Source organism: Rhinatrema bivittatum, chromosome 5, assembly GCF_901001135.1.
Source record: "Rhinatrema bivittatum chromosome 5, aRhiBiv1.1, whole genome shotgun sequence".
In the NCBI taxonomy this organism is placed as follows: domain Eukaryota; kingdom Metazoa; phylum Chordata; class Amphibia; order Gymnophiona; family Rhinatrematidae; genus Rhinatrema; species Rhinatrema bivittatum.
This window is the reverse complement of record NC_042619.1, coordinates 9,164,593-9,185,317: the sequence shown is the minus strand read 5'-3', so window position 1 is coordinate 9,185,317 and position 20,725 is coordinate 9,164,593. Positions and strand designations below refer to the sequence as shown.

The 20,725-nt window shown below is 41.1% G+C and overlaps 1 protein-coding gene across 1 annotated transcript; it reads right to left on the bottom strand.

The window, feature by feature from the left end:
* Window positions 1-2,502: 2,502 nt before the first annotated feature.
* On the bottom strand, window positions 2,503-3,483 carry LOC115091633 (olfactory receptor 52Z1-like). Its single transcript, XM_029601798.1, has one exon. It carries the CDS (start codon window positions 3,472-3,474, stop codon window positions 2,503-2,505), a length of 972 nt encoding a protein of 323 aa, XP_029457658.1. The 5' UTR covers window positions 3,475-3,483.
* Between the last annotated feature and the right edge of the window lie 17,242 nt (window positions 3,484-20,725).

Genomic DNA, 20,725 nt, shown 5'->3' with positions numbered 1-20,725 from the left:
GATTTTTAGCATCAGCAAAAAACAAACCTGTCCCTTTAACCCTTTCACGATATCCCACATGGAAATGTTAAAAAGAACCGGGCTGAGGACCGAAACCTGAGGCACACTATACTGGCATTCCCCCTTTCCTCAGAGTGAGCTCCATTTACCACTATCCTTTCTTGCTTCCACTCAACTGATTTCTAACCCGGTCAGGCACTTTAGAGACCATAGCTAGGAAGCTAAGTTTATGCTCCTATGTGGATTCATGTCTTAATCAAAAATTGCAGACTCTTGTAAACAGCAGTAATAATCACGGTGGAAGCGGATATGATTTCCAACTTAACGTTTACTGATCAGTAATGGAAAGCCAATACAATGATTCTTTCACAGTTTTTGTTATTTACAACTCCATTTTAAAGATGAGAATCCGCCGGTTAAAACTAATGGCTCCTTTTAGTTCTATTCCTCTCCATTCATTGTGGTGGTTTTTTAAGCTTCCTCTCAATAACTGGTGAACAGGAATATATTGCAATTCAGATGAGTTAGTGTTAAGCCCCAGCTTTCCATATGGTTCGTCCAGTTGCTCGGTATTCTCCTTACTTCCCTGTTGTTGTACCTGGATGGTATCTGCACACTCCCAGATGGTAGAGGATGCACCGGACGGGTGCCCCTGGTCCCCTTCCATCTCCTCTCATGCCTTCTCCCCAGGAATGAAACTCCGCTCCGCAGGGGTGGTAAAGAAACGGAGTCCCTGGGCCCTAAGGTACGCAGGAAAGTAACATAGAAAATGGGGAAAGCAAAAGCAGAGGAAGGAAGGGTGCAAATGCTCCCCCTACTAGAGATAACTAAAAAATCCACAGCCTAAGATGGTGGCAGGGGTTTATATATTCTGAGAGCTCGCCACATGGAGGAGCTAAAACCCACCTTAACGCTATCTCAGTTCCCCCTCTAAAAGTGGACTCTCCCGATTAGTGGTGTAACCCCACCCTGGTCTGCCTATCCTGCATACAAAAAAATGAGTTTCCCTTTGGGGCTGGAAGCACTCACCCGCCAGCTCGTTCACAACCTCTCTCACTTCCAGGGCTGGGTCCTTTCCAGGAGGAGGGGAAGATTTACTTCCAGGGGTGTCCTCCTCACACATTCCCTTTTCCTTTGCATTCCCCTGGGAGAGGGGATTTGTTCTTATAGTGAGTGCAGTGAGTATAAAAGAAATAATCAGGCGTCAATGAGTTAGCGTCCAAAATTAAAGCCTTTGATGTTCAAACAATGGTGATGAATTCTCTTGTTTTCTTTTCTTACAGTCTCTTCCCCTCTGTCTGTGCAGGGCTCACGTATCAGGGCCAGGGAAACCTCTATTCTCCAGGGCTTGGTTAAGTGGAGCACCCAAGTGGGCAGGATCTCTCGAGACAGATCAAAACCCCCTCCAGTCTGATAAAAATGTTAGTCTATAGCACAGAGAGTAAATCTTCTCTCTCTCTCTCTCTCTCTCTCTCTCTCCTCTCTCTCTCTCTCTCTCTTTCCATGGTGGTGAAACACTGGATGGGTATCCACAATGGTTTTTAGTTTCCTTTACTCATGGTTAGCAGACCTTCTAGATCTCCTTGGCTCCTTCACAGTCTCTTTATTTCTTCTCTCTGGATCCCTGATGAGAGGGATCCCCTTGAAGCAAGCAGCTCTCTTTGCTTCAAACAGGAAGGAAGGGCAGCCAAACCTTCCTCCTGGATCTTGAAATCAAAGTCTGTTTTCACCAACGTAATTTAACACCAGAGTTCCTCCTCCTCCTCACAATGGGCAGGTCTTCCCTATCCCTGGGCATCGCAGACACAGGGTTCCCCCATGCTCTGGGTCCAAGCAAGGCCCAGGTGTCCAGCAAGGCTCCTACCACTCAAAATATTAAAACCCAAAGAAATAGACCCAGAGGGAAAATCCCAACCAGCGAGTAGACTGAAGAGGAAATCCCTCCCGACCCCTGGTCAGGACCACCAAGCAGGGCTTGCCTGGCTCCTCTGACTGGGCCTGAAAAAAAAACAACTTGTGAAAAGCTCCTAACTACCTTCTAACTCTCAGGAAACCTAAAGGGACTGCCTTTACAGCAGCTCTCTACAGAGCTCAATCAACTCTCAGGGGGACGGCCATTCCACACCCCTCACACACTATCCTGCACTCTCTCTAGCCGAACTAAAGGCTCACCCAGGCCTTAATGACGACGTCAACGTAGGATCCGTCACAACAGGAACCACAGGGTTCTCTACTATAGCAATAACTTCATCATGTATTGCTTAGAAGACAGAACCAGTGAAGTGCAATGTAAAGAGCAGGCAATAGTCTTGCGTTGCTTTTTGCACACCCGTTAGTGGGCGCAGTTGTTTTGTGCAGGGCTGCGCCTTTTGCTAGTATTGTGCCTTTTCCAAGCAATACTCTCTTTCAGAATCAGGTGGGCTAAATGTTTTGCAGCAGCATTTATGCAGGATAATTTTATTGCCAGATTCTTTACATAAATCTTTATCTTCTTGTATTTCTTTATTGTTGAGAGCTACGCGGGTCACAGTGGTCAGAAATCAACCCTAACGTCTGCTGAACTCTTTTACGGATTTCTCTCGTTTTCACACCATATATAATCGGGTTTAACATGGGAGGGAAGACAACGTAGAGGTTGGCCAACAGAATATGAATGTGGGATGGGATGCTTTTGTGGCCGAATCGGTGTGCGAGGACGGTGATGAACGCAGGGATGTAAAACATGAGTATGACACACACATGGGAAGCGCAGGTGCTGAACGCCTTGAGACGAGCGGCAGAAGGGAGGTGGATGACAGTCCAGAGGATCAGTCCATAGGACACTATAATAAGCAGAAAATCTAACAATACCGTTAACACCCCAATAGTTAGGCCGTACATAATATTAACTGTTATGTCTGCGCAAGCCAACAGTGCCACACCCATGTGCTCACAGTAGGTGTGAGGGATAATGTTTGTCTCGCAGTATGATAACCTCATCAGAAGATAGATAAAAGGGCTCACACTGCAGATACTTCTAACCACGCCAGATACCCCAATCTTTATGATGACTGAAATAGGTAATATTGCTTCATACTGTAGAGGGTTGCAAATGGCAACATAGCGATCAAAAGCCATAGCCAACAAAATGGCCGACTCCAAAATGAAACTGAAGTGAATGAGGAACATCTGTGCCAGGCAGCCCCCAAAGGAGATCTCCCTGATATGGAACCAGAATAATGTCAGCACCCTGGGCACTGTGCAGGAGCACAGGATGAGGTCGGTGGCCGCCAGCATGGACAGAAAAATGTACATGGGCTTGTGGAGGCTGTGCTCCCTTATTATAATAAATATCACAGTGCTGTTTCCGAGAAGGGCAATGAGATACATAACGCAGAGAGGTATAGAAATGGCAGTGTGAGCAGCCTCCAGCCCAGGGATCCCAATTAGCAGGAAGAAGGAAGGGTGCAAGCTGGAAGAGTTGACGGTCAACATGATGGGTTGTGAGATCTCAGCTCCCGTTCAGCAAAGCTTTCTGCCTCTGAAAAGAAAGACAAAATTGCTAACTACTGTGACTTTCCATTCAATGAGAGAGACCAATTCATATCTTTGTTTTGAGTGTGAACAAATTGGAAACACAATGTAAATCTGTAACACCGTTAAACTAGAAATGTGGACAGATTGGATTTTAATGGAATTGAATCATTTACAAACTACCATTCTGAATGATTAAATTCAATCAACGCAGTGTACAGATATACAAAAATATTAGGTAGTAATACATAGCATATGAATTTTAAAAAGCATATATCCCCAATAAACAACATGAATTGTATCATTTAAAACCAAAGCAATGCAAGTCAACCAGGAGCACAATTATACACATCCTCTTAACTGCAACCAACCAAATCCAACCCCCAACCCTTTGTGAAAATCCTAAAAAGGACACCCTAATAACTCTAAACTTCCCATAATCGTAAAAAAATTGCTATATATATATATATATATATATATATAAATGTGTGTATGTATGTGTGTGTGAGTGTGTGTGTGTGTGGATACATATACGTGTGTATGTATATATATATATATGTGTGTGTGTGTGTATGTATAAGTGTGTGTAAATATATCTGTGTGTATATAAATGTGTGTGTATATACTGTGTGTGTGTGTGTATATGTATATATATATATATAATTTATACATTTCTTATCCTTCCCAAGTGTACCTTCGCTTGTGTGTGTTGAGCGTCACGCTGTATCCTGCCATTTATTTAAAAATGACTTATTAATCGCTTAACTGATACAATTTTCCTATGCAATAAATTTAAAACAGAATTTCATATGCAATTTTTAAAAAATGTGCATAACTCACTCCAAATCCCATTTCTGGCTTAACCTGAGATTGGACCCTGACGCTGCTTGACTTCTGCCAGCCTGAACCTCGTTACGGACCGGATTCCGCCTGCCTAGTCAGAACCTACACCCATTCATGACTGCTGCCTGCCTGACCGGACTGGCTTCTCATCTCTGACCTGTCACATCCTCTCATCTTCGGATCTTCATTCCCTACGTCCATCCAGCCCTGGCACCCGATGGCTCTACCTAAGGGAAGCGAGGGCTGCTGCTCGTGAAGCTCTAGTTGGACCCCAGGGTTCCTCCCTGCAGGTAGCTCCATCTTCACCGTGGCTCAAAGGTCCTCTTCCACTACAGATTTGCCACTTAATAGACAGCGTAGTCTTATAACGCCACACTCATGTCCTTATTTATTGGCTTAATCAATGTCCAGTCCATGGAAAAGAGGCTTATATTTTACTTGCTGGTAGATGAGCAACCAGATATTTTTGTGCCACCAAGACTTAGAACATAAGAACATAAGAAATTGCCGTGCTGGGTCAGACCGAGGGTCCATCAAGCCCAGCATCCTGTTTCCAACAGTGGCCAAACCAGGCCACAAGAACCTGGCAATTTCCCAAACATTAGACAGATCACAGGCTACTATTGCTTATTAATTATCGTCATAGCAGTTTATGGAGTTTTCCTCTAGGAACTTATCCAAACCTTTTGAAAACCCAGTTACACTAACTGCTGAAACCACAATCTCTGGCAATGAATTCCAGAGCTTTATTGTGCGTTGAGTGAAAAAGAATTTTTTTCAATTTGTTTTAATTGAGCTACTTGCTAACTTCATGGAGTGCCCCCTTGATTAGGGGCTACAGACACTGTTATGTTAAATCAGCTGTGTCTAACTTCACATCTGATTTTCTCTCCGCCTCAGGTATATAAGTGGGGTGGCAGCCTATTAATGGCAGAAAAAGAATCATTTGTTGATCTCTGACTAAATGTTAAATACAAAAATACTTACTGCATCTGGATTTACATTTTGACTGTGTTACTGTCTGTCCTCCCTAATGATGACTAACTATTCTCCTATTATTGAAGCTTTGATTGCATCTCATGCAAACTTCAAGAAAACGATTGTATTGGGAGATTTTAATTTATAGGTAGATGACGTCCTGCTCTCTAAAATCTGGGGTGATTTTTTAACTGCCATATATGCCTTTAGTTGGCATCAAATTGTTCAGCGGGCCACTCATCGCCATGTTCATAAGCATGATTTGATTTTTATTAATAATAATTTGATTGGTGCTGGTTCCTGGCACTGTAAAGTGCATCCAGTCCCATGGTGAGATCATTTTAAGATTAATGGATCTTTCCAGACGACAGCCTGTAAAATCTTAAGCCTGACGTTACCCATGTAACTTCTCGGAAGCGTCTAAAATGTGGCTACCAATGTTCCAGTCACAACTAATGGATGTTAATGATTTAGATGAAGCTGTGAACATCTGGCTCGACTCTCAAGTTGTGCTCTGGGCTTATTTGCACCTGTTAAGCACATCATCCACCACAGACATCCCCTGGTTTGGCTCTGAACTCCATAGTCAGAAACAAAAATTGTGCAGGGGCCGAACGGCACTGGCGTAAGTCAAAAACTGCAGAGAAGAAAATCCGTTATTCCCAACAAGCTAAAGCTGTACAGAATAATTTCAGATAAAACTAAGGAGAACTTTTATTCTTCAAGGATCCAAGCTGCTAATTGTGGACCCGGGGAGCTTTTTCAGATCATCGGTATTGTAGTGCAATAACCAAAATTTAATGATTTATCTGGTTCTGTTTACGACTTTATGACGGAACAAGTTGGCCATCTTTTTTTCAGATAAGGTTGCAAATATTTATGCTTATTTTCTTTTCCTAACTTATGAAATGGCCTTGTTAAATTCAATTGCTGGACAACTTTTCAATCTGTGATTTTCTGGGATCTATGAATATTTCTTCATTGAATATATAGGAGTCCTGCAGCCACATTGAAGTTCCAATGATTTGTCTGACTGTTTGGCATCTCTGCAGCTATCTCTGCAGCTATCATCCATGCTAGAATAGGCTAGTATTTGGCCTGTCTTAAAGAAGCTCAACCTAGACCCTTCCGTTCTGTCTAACTTCTACCTTGCCCTTTATGTCCAAAGTGGTAGAGAGTCTGACCTTGCAAGAACTTCAAGATCATTGGAATGATAGTAATACGTTAGACCATAATATATATAATTTCTGAAAGGGTTATAGTACTCAAATCATCCTTTTGTCAGCCATGGATGTTTTTCATTAAGAATATAACAGAGGGAAAACCTATATTTTGGTGCTTCTAGATGTTTCTGTGGCATTTGACACATTGGATCATTCTATCCTAATATCTTTTCTAGTGGAAATGAATAGCTGGCACTGTGCTTGAATGGTTTAAATCCTATATATCATAAGAACATAAGAAGTTGCCAAACTGGGTCAGACCAAGGGTCCATCAAGCCCAGTATCCTGTTTCCAACAGTGGCCAAACCAGACTACAAGTACCTGGCAAGTACCCAAACACTAGATCCCATGCTACTGATGCCAGTAATAGCAGTGGCTATTCCCTAAGACAACTTGATTAATAGCAGTTAATGGACTTCTCCTCCAAGAACTTATCCAAACTTTTTTTAAACCAGGCTACACTAACTACACAAACCACATCCTCTGGCAACAAATTCCAGAGCTTAATTATGCATTGAGTGAAAAAGAATTTTCTCCGATTAGTCTTAAATGGGCTACTTGCTAACTTCATGGAGTGCCCCCTAGTCCTTCTATTATCTGAAAGAGTAAATAACCGAGTCACATCTACCTGTTCTAGACCTCTCATGATTTAAAACACCTCTATCATATCCCCCCTCAGCCATCTCTTCTCCAAGCTGAACAGCCCTAACCTCTTCAGCCTTTCCTCATAGGGGAGTTGTTCCATTCCCCTTATCATTTTGGTTGCCCTTCTCTGTACCTTCTCCAGTGCAACTATATCTTTTTTGAGATGCGGCAACCAGAATTCTACACAGTATTCAAGGTGCGGTCTCACCATGGAGCGATACAGGGGCATTATGACATTTTCTGTTCTATTAACCATTCCTTTCCTAATAATTCCTAACATTCTATTTGCTTTTTTGACTGCTGCAGCACACTGAGCCGACGATTTCAATATATTATCCACTATGACGCCTAGATCTCTTTCCTGGGTGGTAGCTCCTAATATGGAACCTAACATTGTGTAACTACAGCAAGGGTTATTTTTCCCTCCATGCAACACCTTGCACTTGTCCACATTAAATTTCATCTGCCATTTTGATGCCCAATCTTCCAGTCTCACAAGGTCTTCCTGCAATTTATCACAATCTGCTTGTGATTTAACTACTCTGAATAATTTTGCATCATCTGTAAATTCTATTAACTCACTTGTCATATTCCTTTCCATGTTATTTATAAATATATTGAAAAGCCTAAGTCCAAGTACAGATCCCTAAGGCACTCCCCTGTTCACGCTTTTCCACTAAGAAAATTGACCATTTAATCCTACTCTCTGTTTCCTGCCTTTTAATGAGCTTGTAATCCATGAAAGAACATCGCCTTCTATCGATTGACTATTTAGTTTTTTTAGAAGCCTCTTATGAGGGACTTTGTCAAATGCCTTCTGAAAATCCAAATACACTACATCTACTGGTTCACCTTTATCCACATGTTTATTAACCCCTTCAAAAGAATGAAACAAATTTGTGAGGCAAGACTTCCCTTGGGTAAATCCATGTTGACTGTGTCCCATTAAACCATGTCTTTTTATATGCTCTACGATTTTGATCTTGAGAATAGTTTCTACTATTTTTCCTTGCACTGAAGTCAGGCTCACTGGTCTATAATTACCCGGATCGCCCCTGGAGCCTTTTTTAAATATTGGGGTTACATTGGCCACCCTCCAGTCTTCAGGTACAACGGATGATTTTAATGATAAGTTACAAATTTTAACTAATAGATCTGAAATTTTATGTTTGAATTCCTTCAGAACCCTGGGATGCATACCATCTGGTCCAGGTGATAGGCAGAAATGATTAAAAGTCAGGAAAATTCAACTTACTGCAATAACTTTTACCAATTGTGCAAACATTTACAGTTTTCGAATGCACATAAATGTGCACTCGGTCGGTAGAGTGTTACTAAGTCTTTTTGTTACCAATACTTTTAATGTAACCTGTTATGATTTTTTATAAATCTGATTTTAATATTTTAATGTTTTATCTTTGCTATAAACCATTGTCATTGATAATTTATTTATTTATTTATTTTATTTATTTAAGTTTTTTTATATACCAACATTCAAGACGATTGTCCCATCATGCTGGTTCACAAGAAACAGGAGTGCAATTATAATAAACTTAACAACTTGAACAATAGTGCAGAAGGAGCAGTTACATGTAACAAGGAAATATAGAACTTGGAGTAAGAAGGAAAATGAAGATCAGATAATTACATATAATAACATTGTAGGAGATGGCTATTAATGATATTGCTAGCGATGTGTGTTGATTGATGAGGGTTAACTAATATTGGAGTTAGGAAAGGCCTGCGTGAACAGCCAGGTCTTGAGTCTTTTCTTAAAGATAACTGAATGATGGTATATAAATATAATAAATAAATAAAGTTTTCTTAAAGATAACTGAATGATGGTATATAAATATAATAAATAAATACATAAATAAAGTATATTGAGAGGTGTTTGAAAGCCAAGTAATGAGTGGATCTACAACTGACATTAGTCTGTAATATTCCTCCCCGCTACCTCCCCTCCCCAAGCATGAAATTTATTAGGGTGTTCAGTTATAGTTCATGGAAAAGTTTGCCGCCCTATTCCCAACTGATCCTCTGTCATCTGCTCCTTCTCACCCCATCCCCCATCCCCCCTCACCTCTCAGCCTTACTTCTTCCCCTGCAGCCTTTCTTTCACATCAGTTCAACTTCTCTCTTTCTTTCCTCTACAGGCAACTCCCAGTGAAAACCCCACCTCCAGCTGATCCTCCTTCTTAAACCATCTGCCAGCTAATCTAACCCTCAAACTCCTTCAGTATCTGATCCCTTCCTTCAAACAGTCACCTGGTCAGGGTCAACAACAATATTTTTCTTTGGGTCGTGGGCCAATGATCAATAACAACTGGTGGGAAGAGAGGCACATAGATGAGATGAGCAACATTTGCTCTTGAGTAGGTTCAGTGGTGGGTGAGGTTAGTGAAGCAGTGGCAGTGTCCACCAGCCTGTGAACACTCAGCCTTCCCCTCCCCTTATAGCTGGTCCTGATCCCAACAGTGATTTGCAAGTGGCAGTGGTGTTAGTCATGAAATCAATGCAGGGCCTGTGCACCATTGCAAGCCTACAGGCCCTGCAGCGGCCCCAATCCCACCTCCTGCAGGGCTTCTTATTACCATAGAAACTCCTGTGAGAGTGGGGCCACTGCAGGTCCTGAGAATGAACGCTGGCCTACAGGCCCCAACTCAATTCCATTACTAATGCTGCAGATATCTGAAGACTGTTGCAGTTTGAGGCACTTGTGAACCCAGCTGAATATTTTATGACCCATTTGTGGTCCCAATCTACAGTTTGGGAAGCCTTGACCTATATTAAGGTCTAAGCTGCCTTAGAGATCTCTCTCTCTCTCTCTCTCTCTCTTTCTCCCTCTTTATTTAATTAATTACAATATTGATATACTAGTAATTTATCATTCTAGGTGGATACAAAGGACATTCATAAAATAAACATAAAATCAGTAAGCTAAAGTAAAAAAAATACAAACTCATCAATAAATATAAGATGATAAAACTATAAAATTCAGCAATAAAACAAAAACTGGTAAGTAACATAAACAGACAAAAATAGATAAGAATGCCCAATTATGCCGAAATGACAATCAAGAGCAGCAGGCCAAAATACTTGTACAGGAACTGTGTCAGAGAAAATAAAAGATCTCGTGTCTGGCTTATCCCAAAAGCTTGTGAGAACAAGAATCCCTTAAGTTTCTTCCAAAAAGATTTTACTTATAATTCTGTTCTGAAAATAAAGGCAATATATTTCATAATGTATGACCTGCTATCACGAAGGTTCTCTCTCTAGTCTCATACATTTGAAAAGAGCAGAATGATGGAACCTCTAACATCTGATCAGGGGATCGCAAATTACATGGAGGGAAATAGAATTTTAGCATTCATTCGACCTGGGATGGCTCTCTGTTCTGTAGAGCTTTAAATACAGTGGACCCTCGAGTTACAACCGGCTTCACTTACAAACAACTTGGGTTACAATCAAAATTTTATTTTTGAGGTACAACCAAAGTTTTGAACCTGAATACCTGAATACCGACCAAGGCCATGTGTATCCGCTCATGCGTGCGGTTGCTTCTAATTGGGCGATTTTTCCTGTCAATCGCATTTTTTGGGCTTGGTGGGTGGGACTTCTGCTCTGCTGTTGCAGTGATTGGCTGCTGCTGCTGCTGCTATTGCCGAAGAGGCCTGTCCATCTCAGGCGCACCCAGAGCTGCAAATGTTCACAGGAGCAGATCGGCAGACCCGGCACTGCATTGCAACAAGCAACAGCATTACTGGTGACCAAGGAAGCTTCTGTGCATCAGCAGAAAGGGAGTGTAGCACTCAACTAGCTACAGCAAGGTATCAGGAGGGGAGGAATGAGTGTGCTGGGAGGGGGCAATGAGTGTGCTCTGAGGGGGGAATCCTCCCTTCCTGCAAGCCAAAGATGTCACCTTCAATGGTGAGTGCAGTATGAAATTGTTGTTTCTGGTAGGCAAGGCACATTTTATCACTTTTGGTGAGTACACTAGGACAATTATAGGTGTTTCTGGTTATTATGCACATTATACAACCCTTTTTTATTATGAAAATGTTAGGTAAGGGGTGCTTTGGGAGGTTCGGAATGCATTATGGGTATTTCCATTATTTCTTATGGAAAAAATAGTCTTGACTTACAACCAACTTGAGTTACAACCAGCCCTCTGGAACCAATTGAGTTCATAAGTCAAGGGTCCATTATACTATCTTTAAGATTTTAAATTGAATTCACCATGACATAAGTAACCAATGTAAGGAAGACAGAACTGGTGAAATATGGTCCTTGTGTCTTATGAGTGCAAGAACCCTTGTAGCTGCATTCTGAACTGACTGTAGTGCAGTAATGGCTGAAGCCGGCAATCACACATTGATGCTATTGCAATAATCTAAGCAAGATGAAACCAGGACCTGAAGTACCGACTGAAAATCAAAGGTTCCAAAAAAGACTTTAATCTTCAAACCTGTTCAGTTTATAAAAAGAGGCATTTACAATGGCCTTGACTTGCTGTAAAAACATTAAGTGCAAATAATACCTAGGTTATGAATCTGCTTCAAATTGTAATAGTCCATTTACCAACCTGTAAGGATGGAGGGACATCACCATGCAGAGATCTGGACAGAACCATGATTTCTGATTTTTGGATATTTAACAGCCAGTTTGCTGACATCCGATGCTTAATTACAGAGATGTAAATGGCAACTTCTGAAAAAATATGGGAGAAAGTACATACAAATGGAATTAAATTTTGTATATCATTCACATAAATTCAGCATTCCACACCTAGACCTGCCTGCAATCTGCAAATGGAATTTATATAAATATTAAATAGCATGGCTGACAATGCAGATCCCTGTGGTACACCTTTAAATACTGTGTGCCAAGCAGATATGTTCTGACCATTTCTATCCTGTTGAAAAAGGACCTTGCAAGACTGGAAGATTGGGCATCCAAATGGCAGATGAAATTTAATGTGAACAAGTGCAAGGTGATGCATATAGGGAAAAATAACCCTTGCTGTAGTTACACGATGTTAGGTTCCATATTAGGAGCTACCACCCAGGAAAAAGATCTAGGCATCATAGTGGATAATACTTTAAAATCGTCGGCTCAGTGTGCTGCGGCAGTCAAAAAAGCAAACAGAATGTTAGGAATTATTAGGAAGGGAATGGTTAATAGAACAGAAAATGTCATAATGCCTCTGTATCGCTCCATGGTGAGACCGCACCTTGAATAAGAACATAAGAACATAAGAAATTGCCATACTGGGTCAGACCAAGGGTCCATCAAGCCCAGCATCCTGTTTCCAACAGAGGCCAAACCAGGCCACAAGTACCTGGCAAGTACCCAAACACTAAGAAGATCCCATGCTACTGATGCAATTAATAGCAGTGGCTATTCCCTAAGTAAACTTGATTAATAGCCATTAATGGACTTCTCCTCCAAGAACTTATCCAAACCTTTTTTGAACCCAGCTACACTAACTGCACTAACTGTGTGCAGATCTGGTCACTGCATCTCAAAAAGGATATAGCTGCACTGGAGAACGTGCAGAGAAGGGCGATCAAAATAAGGGGCATGGAAAGACTAAAAATATTAGGGTTCTTTAGTTTGGAGAAGAGACGAATGAGGGAGGATATGATAGAGGTCTACAAAATCATGAAAGGACTTGAACAAATTAATGTAACTCAGTTATTTACTTTCTCAGATAATAGAAGGACCAGGGGGCACTCCATGAAGTTAGCAAGTAGCTCATTTAAAACAAATCGAAGAAAATTCTTTTTCACTCAATGATTAGATAAGCTCTGGAATTCATTGCCAGAGGATGTGGTTACAGCAGTTAATGTAACTGGGATTAAAAAAGGTTCCTAGAGGATAAATCCATAAACTGCTATGGCAGTAATTAATAAGCAATAGTAGCTTGTGATCTATCTAATGTTTTGAGTACTTGCCAGGTACTTGTGACTTGGATTGGCCTCTGTTGGAAACAGGATGCTGGGCTTGATGGACCCTTGGTCTGACTCAGTATGGCAATTTCTTATGTTCTTATATCTTATATTCTTATGTTCTTATGTAACTGATCCAGATAAACAAATTATATAATAGCAGAGTATGACATGCCAGTATGAAGCAGACAGAGAGACCTGAGACTTGTGCAAGATTTCAGCACAGCACTAGAAAAAGTCTAAATTTCAGACCTATTAGTAAAAATTTGTAACCTATCATTAAAATCATCCATTGTACCTGAAGACTGGAGGATAGCAAATGTAACCCCAATATTTAAAAAGGGCTCCAGGGGCGATCCGGGAAACTACAGACCGGTTAGCCTGACTTCAGTGCCAGGAAAAATAGTGGAAAGTGTTCTAAACATCAAAATCACAGAACATATAGAAAGACATGGTTTAATGGAACAAAGTCAGCATGGCTTTACCCAGGGCAAGTCTTGCCTCACAAATCTGCTTCACTTTTTTGAAGGAGTTAATAAACATGTGGATAAAGGTGAACCGGTAGATATAGTATACTTGGATTTTCAGAAGGCGTTTGACAAAGTTCCTCATGAGAGGCTTCTAGGAAAAGTAAAAGTCAAGGGATAGGTGGCGATGTCCTTTCGTGGATTGCAAACTGGCTAAAAGACAGGAAACAGAGAGTAGGATTAAATGGACAATTTTCTCAGTGGAAGGGAGTGGACAGTGGAGTGCCTCAGGGATCTGTATTGGGACCTTTACTTTTCAATATATTTATAAATGATCTGGAAAGAAATACGACGAGTGAGGTTATCAAATTTGCAGATGATACAAAATTGTTCAGAGTAGTTAAATCACAAGCAAATTGTGATAAATTGCAGGAAGACCTTGTGAGGCTGGAAAATTGGGCATCAAAATGGCAGATAAATTTAATGTGGATAAGTGCAAGGAGATACATATAGGGAAAAATAACCCATGCAATAGTTACACAATGTTAGGTTCCATATTAGGTGCTACTACCCAAGAAAGAGATCTAGGCCTCATAGTGGATAACACATTGAAATCGTCGGATCAGTGTGCTGCGGCAGTCAAAAAAGCAAACAGAATGTTGGGAATTATTAGAAAGGGAATGGTGAATAAAACAGAAAATGTCATAATGCCTCTGTATCGCTCCATGGTGAGACCGCACCTTGAATACTGTGTACAATTCTGGTCGCCGCATCTCAAAAAAGATATAATTGCGATGGAGATGGTACAGAGAAGGGCGACCAAAATGATAAAGGGAATGGAACAGCTCCCCTATGAGGAAAGACTAAAGAGGTTAGGACTTTTCAGCTTGGAGAAGAGACGGCTGAGGGGGGATATGATAGAGGTGTTTAAAATCATGAGAAGTCTAGAACGGGTAGATGTGAATCAGTTATTTACTCTTTCAGATAATAGAAAGACTAGGGGGCATGCCATGAAGTTAGTATGTGGCACATTTAAAACTAATCGGAGAAAGTTCTTTTTCACTCAACGCACAATCAAACTCTGGAATTTGTTGCCAGAAGATGTGGTTAGTGCAGTTAGTATAGCTGTGTTTAAAAAAGGATTGGATAAGTTCTTGGAGGAGAAGTCCATTACCTGCTATTAATTAAGTTGACTTAGATAATAACCACTGCTATTACTAGCAATGGTAACATGGAATAGACTTAGTTTTTGGGTACTGCCAGGTTCTTATGGCCTAGATTGGCCACTGTTGGAAACAGGATGCTGGGCTTGATGGACCCTTGGTCTGACCCAGTATGGCATGTTCTTAGGTTCTTAATTTCTTAAGTAACTGCAGATATAAAGTTTATGAAAGTACTGTAGACATTTTGTTAAAAAGACCATATTATAATTATAGTCTGTCATGGATAGGCTTGCCATCCTATCAGATTTGAGCTCTGGCCAATTAATGATATCTTGCTGATATTGCAGAGGGTCCCTCTGATTGTCATAAGGCTCATGAGATACCTGAAAGGCCATTAATTCAGATAGCTATGAATTGGCTAACCAATGAAACCTAACACCAGACATCAGACAGAATCATATATAAGTCCATAACCACTATTTTCAAAGCTATTCATCAACATTCTCAGCTCAACCTCCAAATTCCTCTCAAAAAATTTACATCCAACAGACCAATCAGAGAGTCCTATAGAGAAACACTACAAGTACCACACTCCAAATCCATGAGGCACATAACCACCAGAGACAGGGCTTTCTCCACTGCAGGACCAACACTGTGGAACTCTATCCCACCAGATTTGCGACAGGAACCCTGCCTGCCCACTTTCAGGAAGAGACTCAAAACGTGGCTATTCCTGAAAGCCTTTCCTGAACTAAACTGATCCTATTCCATTATTAACTAGGCACTCAGACTTTGCCTTATTCATGGTAATTAATATCTCTACCGCATAATTAATATCTCTACCTCACAAGGACAATTCATTAATGCTTTAAGCACATTGACTGGCATTTACGTTCTCTCTATTTAATCCCCAGCTTCTTTTCTATGCTCCAAGTTGTATTACTCCCTTGTTTTATTGTAACTGCATACCTTAACCTTCTCTTGTTTAATGTTTTTATCATTATTATTACTACAACTATTATTATTATTATTATTATTATTATTAAGATAAATATTAGTTTTTTACCTTGTTTGTTACCTATCCACTTGTTAATTGTAAACCGACATGATGCGATATCTATTGCGAATGCCGGTATAGAAAAACTTAAAATAAATAAATAAATAAATCAGACACTTATGAACCAGATACAGGTGGAGAAAATCTAAACTCTACCTATGATGACTGCATGCAAAATTTTGAGCACAGATCTCAATGGATAAAAAGATCTGAATGGATAAAAAGACGTCCTGGGAGCACATGACATCGCAGAGTCCTACTAGCACAGCTGCATGCCCTGCTAAAGAACGATTTGGCCAGAGTTAAGAAGCAGCTAAACTTCAGGCAATAGATATATAAGGAGTTGGCAACTTTAGGATAACAACTTTAAGTAATGAGCTTTGTTAATAAATTTTGGGTGAAATCCTTTTTTTTAAGTGATAGCCCAGAACCGATAGAGTTATTGGAAAGGGTGGGGTCACATAGCCTATAATTTATTTGACATGCTTACAGTACCTCTATGGAGGTCCACTAACTATTAGATCATTTGTGTATTACAATTATAGATAATTAGCCTGGAGATTAGTTTGGGGCAATAGGAATCCAAGATATTGAGAATAGGCTTATGATTTGCATTCCCTGCATACATTCAGGTCTTTAGATGTCTAGAAGGGAAGGGGAAATTAATGGACAACAACTGGAGAGACTAATGATAGGAACCCCTTCCAACAAACAACTGAGGAAGGCAATGACAATTTTTGTACCGATAAAGTAAGAGAGAGAATTTACAAGTTATTAACCTGTGTCTTTTATTCAGTGAGAAAGAGAGGGCAGCTTCTGCACTTCCTCTTGTCAGATGCTCTCTATGATAAAACCTGTGCACTTTCTTATTTATCTCTGCCTGAAGGTATGTGTAGCCTCGGCAGTTTATGGATATGCTTACACACGTAGCGCCTGCTTCAGGTGTTACAGCTGAAATGGTGCAGGGGACACACTTAGCCCTGGGCTATGTCCTTATACAAATTCAGAACAGCCCCGGAATGTGGATTCTCCAAATGGGAGGGAAATTGAACTTCCAGGACCCAAGGTTTACAGGGGGAATATCTCTCAGTTACACTCTCTCTCTCTCTCTCTCTCTCTCTTTGTTGTACTCACAGTTTATTGACTTCTTGACAGACTCTTTTCTACAGCACCAATGACTCACAGGATACTTGTCTGTAAGAAATCTTCAAAGTTGATCACAGAAATATTTTCATTCAATCTTCAGCAACCAAATCCAGATTTGAATACATTCTCAGTACTCATGAATGACCCTCAGCTCTGGCAGGCACTAGGAGAACTCTTCCTTTTAGGTGTTGGAAGCCAGGCTGCTAACTGAGGTACTTGGGGGTCTCCTTTCCCCCCTCTGTTCTCTATGGTAGAAAGTCCCACAGCTCCTACTCCCTGGGTTGGAATAGAAAAAAAGGAATACAAATCTCCAAAATTCAGCAAACTTCTCTGATGGTGAGACACTGCTGTCCCTCCTTGTACTGCAGAAGGAGACCCACAGCTTCTTTCCCCTGACCTCCTCCAGGCAGGGGGAAACAAAATCTTCCCAGAGGCAGGAACAGAGATGCTCCACAAAAGCAAAACTCTCCAACAAAATGTCTCACATTACTTCTAGACCAGGCTGGTGCTGAAACAGTAGAGTGCACACTCGTCCTTCCAGAAAAAAAAGAACTCAAAACTCCCAAGTGAAAGTGGCACACTGCTCTCCGGCTTTTATACAGCTTTTATACAGGCTGGACTGACCAGTCCAGCAGTCTCTCTGGATCTGCTGGTCAGGGATGACCTGCTCCCCCTCCCCCTTCTTTCTACCTTCTAACACAGGGCTTGATCTAGGGACATCTGGTGGAGACCTTGAGGATCTCTCTACACAAACCTCTCAGCATTCCTGAGAAGCAGCTTCGGCTCTCCATGTAAAATGCTTCCAGACTGAATTCTGGATTATCCTAGTCCAAATGCCTTCTGTTTATTAGTATTTAAATTATCCTTTTGCGATTTGCATGCATCATAAGAAATTAATGTCTGGCAGCTGTAGTTACTCAAACATTCCCTACAATTTGTATTTTGCCCCTCTCTTGCAAATTTTTATAAATAAATTCCAGCAATTTGGGGGATCCCTGAGGTTGGAGGTGCTTGTCCAGCTGGCCTCACTCTCATCAGGAAGGATGGCAGTGGCTGTGTTTATACTCCAGTGTTACTTACCCCAGTGGGAGTCGCACAGGTGACTGGAAAGGTAAACAGTCACACAGGGAGCATTAATGACTGCAGCATGCAGCCTGGGATCGGCCCTCACAGCAAGCTCCTTGGGAGAGGGAATTCAGCACAAACTTACCTTTGTCTTCAGTGTCCAGATCATGACACCTCAATAATCACTCGAACCTGAAGTCCTGTATCTGCCCTTGTTCAGTGCATGATCCAATCAAAGCAATAGCAGAACCCACAGAAGGAGTAAATCCCTTTAAAGCACTCTCCCAAACCCGCGCTCTCCCCACTGGTTTCTACACAGTAAATGGGGCAAAACTGAAATCCTGCTGATTCTGAAACATAGAAACATAGAAATGACGGCAGAAGAAGACCAAATATCCCATCCAGTCTGCCCAGCAAGCTTTCGCACTTATTTTTCTCATACTTATCTGTTACTCTTGGCCCTTATTAGTAACCTTTTGGTCCCAATTTCCTTCCCCCCTGCCATTGATGCAGAGAGCAGTGCTAGAGCCGCATCGAAGTAAAGTATCTAACTTAATTGGTTAGGGGTAGTAACCGCTACAATAAGCAAGCTACTTCCACTCTTATTTGTTTACCCAGCCTATGCAATTCAGTCCTTGTTGGTTGTTGTCTGAATATAAATCCACTTTTCTTCATTCACCCTGCCGTTGAAGCAGTGAGCTTCGCTGGATATGTATTCCAAGTGAAGTATCAGGCTTAATTGATTTGAGTTATTAACCGCCGCAATAAGCAAGCTACTCCCACTCTTTTTTGTTTACCCAGCCTGTGCAATTCAGTCCTTGGTTGTTGTCTGAATATAAATCCTCTTTTCTTCATTCCCTCTGCCATTGAAACAGTGAACTGCGCTAGATATGTATTCCTAGTGAAGTATCAGGCTTAATTGATTTGGGGTAGTAACCGCCGCAATAAGCAAGCTACTCCCGCTCCTTTTTGTTTACCCAGACTATGCAATTCAGTCCTTGTTGGTTGTTGTCAATGTAAATCCTCTTATCTTCATCCCCCCTGCCGTTGTTATGTATTCCAAGTGAAGTATCAGGCTTATTTGGTTTGGGGTAGTAACCGCCGCAACAAGCAAGCTACTCCCCCACTTATTTTGAATGCAAATCCTTTTTTCCACATTTCCTCTTGCCGTTGAAGCATAGAGCAATGTTGGAGTCGCATTAACCGTGTGTATGTTTATTGAATAAGGGTATTAATCACCAGATTGTAGCCGTCATTCCCGCAAGCCATTCCCATGCCTTTTCTCCTCACTCACGTCCTCTAGATTTTATGGATCCACAATGTTTATCCCACGCCCCTTTGAAATCCTTCACAGTTTTGGTGTTCACCACTTCCTCCGGAAGGGTGTTCCAGGCATCCACCACCCTCTCCGTGAAGAAATACTTCTGACATTGGTTCTGAGTCTTCCTCCCTGGAATTTTAAATCGTGACTTCTGATTCTGCAGATTTTTTTCTGACGGAAAAGGTTTGTCGTTGACTTTGGATCATTAAAACCTTTCAAGTATCTGAAAGTCTGTATCATGTCACCTCTGCTCCTCCTTTCCTCCAGAGTGTACATATTTAGATTCTTCAATCTCTCCTCATAAGTCATTCGCTGAATACTCTGTGTCAGCTGGATTGCCAGTCTCTGCCTCTCATCCTCTAGGTGTTTATAACTGTTAGCCATTTTTTAATGCTGTTAAAGGAGTATGGGTTTCTTAGTTTTTGGGTACTTGCCAGGTTCTTATGGCCTGGATTGGCCACTGTTGGAAACAGGATGCTGGGCTTGATGGACCCTTGGTCTGACCCAGTATGGCATTTTCTTATGTTCTTATGTTCTTATTTGGTGTGTTTTATGATAATTTATCAATGACCAGCAGTAGGACCAAAATTAGTCAATTACTAAAATCAGAATTAATTGCACATGGTTCTAAATCACTGATTCTTATTTTGAAGATATTCATCCTAATGGGGGATAATAAACTATATTAAAAATAAGTGACTGAGATGGATGAGAGATGGGAGGGGTAGGTGGGAATCAAACAATGGTGACTTCTTGCCCAGGAATCAGTACTCACACCTTCTCAGAGCAAGCATGTGACTTTAAATTAGAAGCCTTCTAACTTTACAGTACACACGAATAATTCAAGCTGTCTCTAGCTCCCAGAACACATATACGTAGTATTTATCTCCCTAAACTTCACCTTTTAGCTGCTAAAAATAGCCAGCTAAGTAAAGATAAACTTAGTGGGTTAGATTTAGAGCACCTTTCAATATGCTCAGAATTAGCCAGCTAAATTTACCAGTCATGCTGAAAATAAGCTCTAACTAGTTTTCTTCTCCCAACCACACCTCTGGGCCTGCCCATTTTCCCACATAGTGATTCAAAGTGATTAAAATTTAGTCGATAGGCCCTGGTGAATTTTCAAAGACTTTGATTTTACCAGCTAAGTCCTTACTTAGCCAGCTACATCCCTTTGAAAACTGATCCTTAGATGCTCACCAAACTCCTTACTGGCACCTGCCACCCTCAGGATACAGGGTTATACCACATTCTTCCTGTTGCTAAGGACAGGACTACATTAATAATATTCTAGTGAAGCTGGGGGGCCTTACATGTTGTTCTGCAATACCCTTCCAGCTGAGATGCATGTTT

Bases quoted from the DNA above. Each gene is read 5' to 3' on its own strand.
- LOC115091633 (XM_029601798.1), bottom strand. From the start codon at position 3,474: ATGTTGACCGTCAACTCTTCCAGCTTGCACCCTTCCTTCTTCCTGCTA.